The 5,209-nt window shown below is 27.0% G+C and overlaps 1 protein-coding gene across 1 annotated transcript; it reads right to left on the reverse strand.

Moving 5' to 3' along the window:
- Positions 1–952: 952 nt before the first annotated feature.
- Phum_PHUM354900 (Kinesin-II 85 kDa subunit, putative) lies at positions 953–4,586 on the reverse strand (the record flags this gene model as incomplete). Its single annotated transcript, XM_002427902.1, has 13 exons — positions 953–1,067; positions 1,385–1,508; positions 1,687–1,793; positions 1,884–2,106; positions 2,209–2,371; positions 2,451–2,555; positions 2,634–2,646; positions 2,738–2,837; positions 3,389–3,628; positions 3,706–3,844; positions 3,921–4,054; positions 4,207–4,408; positions 4,482–4,586. 13 exons carry the CDS (start codon positions 4,584–4,586, stop codon positions 953–955), a joined length of 1,770 nt encoding a protein of 589 aa, XP_002427947.1.
- Between the last annotated feature and the right edge of the window lie 623 nt (positions 4,587–5,209).

A 5,209-nucleotide genomic window follows, 5' to 3' on the forward strand; every position in this document is an offset into this window, starting at 1 on the left:
GCATAGCATCGTGACCTAAAACGTATAGCTGACGAGAATAAAGACCTTCGTCAATTTCATTGCCTGAATTGTTTTGCGACATGTCTGGTATTGCTTGAATGGCTGATTCTCCTGACGACGCAAGTCTCCGCTTCTTTGCAGGGGGATCAACGGAATTGTGCAACTTATCAGCACTAGACATCGGATAATCCGGCCGTATCAGCAGCCAATTTTTCTTAGTAGCTGAATAATTTTTACCACAAAAGAAATAACAAATAATACAAAAATTTTTTTCACAATAGACAGCTGAATACCAGAAAACAAAGCGGAAGTTATTTAGTTTCACAGAGTATAACTAAGTTCTTAAGGCCCTGAAAACTTATTAATATTTTCGCGCTTTTGAATATTTGAATGACTATTAAAGCCTATGATTGAAATCGTCAATATCGTTATTTTCATTTTGAAATGATTGTAATTTAATTTTAAATTTTATTTTACGTTATTGCCGCCTAGTTTTAAATTTAACCTCATTTTTACTATTAAAAGGTTTTACTTAATTGGCATTGTGTTTTTGTGATTATAATTTAAAACAAAGAATTAGATTTCTCTATAAAGAAAGAAGAATTTAAGGCCTAGAAAAAAAGTGAGAAAAAAAATTCGTATCTCGCTTACAATCATCTAAAAAGAAAGGAAAGTAAAATATTTTCAAATTTTTTAAATTATATTTATTAATGTTTAAGTTTTTGAAATACTTTTTTTTTGTTTTACAAGAGAGACAAAATTATTATAAAGATTGAGTAATTCGAAATTTAACAAATAATTGATGTAAATAAATTAATTTTTATTTTCGAATTTTTGAATCTTAAAACTAACATTATATTAGTGTTATTACATTTTGACAACATTAAAAGTTCTGAACTTAATCGTTTTAGAAAAGTCAAATTTTCTTTTAAACGTAAAAATTATTCGTGATTTAATCAGTATCACTTCTTAAGGAAACTTCACTTCCAAAAATATGTTCATTTTTATTTTTATCAGCTACAGGTAGTGTAGTGGCTGTTGAAATTCTTCCAGAAGTATCACTACTTCTGGAAAGTTGCTGTCATTGAATATCAACATCATCATCATCTTTGAAAAATTTCTCTTTTGTATCAGGTTGTTTTTTAGGATCTGAATTTTTTTGTAAAATTTTTTTATTTTTACAGTTATCATTTCCATTAGTTTTGGTGTCAACTTTATTATCTATCATCAAAATTTGACTCCTAAAATTATGAAAAACTCTTTTTTAAAAATATTTTATTCAATTTACTAAAACATTTTAAAAACAAATATTATTGAAAAGAAATATTGACAATGTAATGAAAAGTGCTGTAACATTGAATTTTACATTTATTTATAACTTTACTCGTTAAAGTCCTTTTGTGTTATATTCTTCTGATCGGATGATGATGTGCTACCTTCTGAACCTGTAGAGCTTATATTTCTGCTTTCTATTAAATTTTGAATTTTTTGTGGTAATTTCAATTCTCCTATTATGTTTGATCTAAATTTAACAAGTAATTAGTGAATTTTTCAATATGAGGATATCAAAAGTATTTTTATATAATAAATTTTTAAAATACCCAATTTGTCTTCTGTTTATTTCTTTTTGAATTGAATCAGGAATCTTTGGGTAATCATCATGTTTAGAATAGCTTGAAAAACTACCATTTACTGCATTTGTAGATAAATTCATTGAAGAATCTAAATCTCCATTTAACATTTCAGCAGAAAATGTTGGTCTTGCTGGTATTATGGGAGACCGACAGCAAACTCTAAAAGTTCATTATGTAATAAAGGACAATTTGAAAAAGAAAGGATAATTAAAATATTTCATTATCAAATTTAATGTTGGTAGCACTTACGAATTGACATCTTCCAACTTTTTCAATAATCTCTCATTCTCTCTGCACACCAATTCTTGATCTCGAATGAGTATATCTCTTGTTGAAAATAAATCAGAATTTTCCTTTCTCAAGGCATCATTTTCTTGCATGTAGTGTTTAACAAGTTCAATCAATTCTTGTCCTTCTAAATCTGCCAATTTTTTCAATTCTACCTCTGTCATAACTGGGACGATGCTTCCACCTGAAATGTACACAGTATAGTTTCATTTTTTTTTCCCCTGTATCATCGCCATATTAAATATTAATTGTAGTTGTGTAGTTTTATGTGTAGTTTTTCTTTTACTTGATAGTGAAAGCTTGGAACCGATTCCATCACTTGTTTCTAACAGTGACCGAGATTCAAGAGGCATTCGACCCAAGTTTAATAAACTTCGTAAATGTTCATTTTCATTTTGCAAAGCGTTAACTTCTCGTTTAAGACTGAGAATCAAAGCATCTCTGGGATCCTGAAGAAAGTGTAAATTTTTTAAAAATGAATTTCAATTTGTGTAAACTTTTCTGTCATGAAAAAATAAATTGATTTACCATAACAACAACTGGTTTTGTTGTTATATTTTTTGCTCTCGCTGCATATCTTAATGTATTTAACGTTTCGCTTATGTTTGATTTTGCCGGTGAAATGCAAGCTATCTAAAATTAAATTAAAATTTTTTAAATTAAACTCTAGCCCCCAAAAAATTACTTCATCGTTGTTTTTTACACCTACACCTTTTGTTTAAAACTATTACTACATATCGTTATAATTGTAGCCAAAAACCATTTTGTAAATATTTATTTAAAAAATTATCTTACCATTAAAGTTACTCCATTACCAGCAAGGGCTATCAGCCAAAAGTTTTGTTAATTTGCTATCCCTGTAGGGTATATGTCCAGATTTTTTTTTCGAATCGCTTAATGAAGCAATACAATATCCTAATATTAAAAAAAAAAAAAAAAAAAAAAAAACATCAAATATTATTTCACATAAATTAAATTTTCAACTTTTTTTTTCTTTTTGAAAACCCTGACCCCAGTCAGCCATATTAAAATAATAACTTAATTGAATAATAACTTAAAATTATATTTTATATACATAATAAATACATATAATTTTCCAATAAATGTAAAACAAAACGATAAATAAATAATTTCCCCCGGAACTCCCCTATTAAATTATATTCAAATGAAAAAAAAAAAAAAAAAAAAATCGAATTCAAAGTCAAATAATAAAAATCAAATGGAAAAAAAAAAAAAAAAAGCTGTCAGTTATTTCGTCACGCTAAGGTTTCTAATATTTTAAAAATGTCGAATTAAATATTTAAATGGTATAAATAAGTTAAAACGCGATTGTTTCAAAGAATATTTCTTAAAACGTAGTTTTTTTTACCCTTTTTAATATTTCATAAATTAAATTTATTTAACCTCATTAATAGGTCAAAATTAATTATGAAAAAAAAAAAATATCATTATAGTTTTCTTCTTACCTAAAACCATGAGACTTTTATTAATATTATTAGCTTCTTCTAGAGTTTTTCCTTCGCTGTGTGTTTTTTTTGTCATTTCACTTCCGGCTAAATCCACGAAATTTATTTTACCTTGTTTTGATATGAATACTTGAGATTCTGGAATCGATTGTTCTGACGTTATGTGAACGGTTAAAATAGTGTGACTTCTGCTGGAATAATCATTCATGTTATGTCTTCCCACCGATCGGTTTCTCATCCCTGGAAAAATTAAATACCCATTAAAATTTTTTTTTGTTTGCGAATGGGGGGGAGGGGAAAAGATTTGAGTATTGTACCTTCTTCTAAAACTGCTAATAAATCATCCAATTCTTCGCAATCTACGGTAAAAAGATTTTCAACAAAAAATCCTTGTGATTTTTTTGACCATCTAACCGATAGAGGTTTTCTAGAGGAGCCATTCAATAGATCAATCACCTAATGAATGAAAATTAATTTGTTTTTAAATTATAAAGAAAAAAAAAAAATCGAGAAAAGCGGTTATTGTTGTTACCTTTTCATTATATATTTCTAAAAATGATGCTTTGAGTACAAAATGAAAATCTCTTCTTTCTTGAAGTAATTTAAATAAATACATAAAACTTCTAAAAACTAATCCATGATGTTCTGAATAAACGTCTACTGGTCCTTCAAACTATAAATAAATTTATTAAATTTTTTTTTTTGTCGGACATAAAACCAGGTTGATGTTTTTCATTTAAATAAAAAGAAAAATGAAGATAAATAATTTGTAAATTCTTATAATTAGTATTTTATTAGAATTAGAAAACTAACCAAACCGGGGGGACCGGTCAAAGTATGTGTTTTTCCACTTCCGGTTTGTCCATAACAAAAAGCTGTACAATTATATCCTTCTACAGCCATTTCAATTAATCTTTTTATTCCAGAATGTTGTAAAATATCTTCTTGAGTTGCCAACGGTTCGAAAACAACATTATATGTGAATATTTTAGATTTTTGTCCGATCGATTGAGTATCAAGCTTTAATAAAATACAAAAGTAAACTTTTTTCCTTTATAAAAGAAAATTTAACTTTAAAAAAAAGAAAACTTACAATTATTTGTCCACTTCCGGGAAATGAAACAACAGAATCATCTCCATTTTTTAATTCTTTTTTATTCAATGGTCTAACTCTAAAATAAAACAACATTAAATACATAACGCACAATTTTAATCATTATTATTTATTTATTTTCCTACATGAAAAATAATAAGAATTGGGGGTGGGGGAGGGAAGGAGGGGATGAAAAAAAAAAAAAAACTTAATCGAGTTTCGAATTATTTAAAATGAGTATATAATCATAGTTGATGACGTCACGAGGAAATAGTCGTAAATTTTAGCAGAAATAAACTTAAATGTAAACATTGATTTATTTTAACCAAATTAAATTATAATAATCATGTTTAAATAGTATCGAGTCAGTGCTAAATTTTTATTTAACAAAAAACAAAAAAAAAAAAAAACAAAAAAAAAAAAGAAAACCGAAATATTAATATGGGGGGTAAAAGCGAAACGGACACTTCGGAAAGCGTTTACGAAAGTGATGTAGAAGAAGTACCATATAGGGAAGAAGAAAGAGATGTTAGAGCTTGGGTAACATATTATGTCGACATGTGGAAAAATTATTGGAAAAAAAGATTTTTTAGACAATTAATAAGAAGTGGTATAGTTTTTATAATTGGTTTAAAACTTTTAAGAGAAATCAAAGGATTAGCTTTTCTACCTCCGTATTCTATGGCACCTGAAGAATCGCCATATTGATTTTTTTATTTTTTTTATAT

The sequence above is a fragment of the Pediculus humanus genome, genomic scaffold, assembly GCF_000006295.1.
Source record: "Pediculus humanus corporis 1103172107768 genomic scaffold, whole genome shotgun sequence".
Taxonomy (NCBI): Eukaryota; Metazoa; Arthropoda; class Insecta; order Psocodea; family Pediculidae; genus Pediculus; species Pediculus humanus.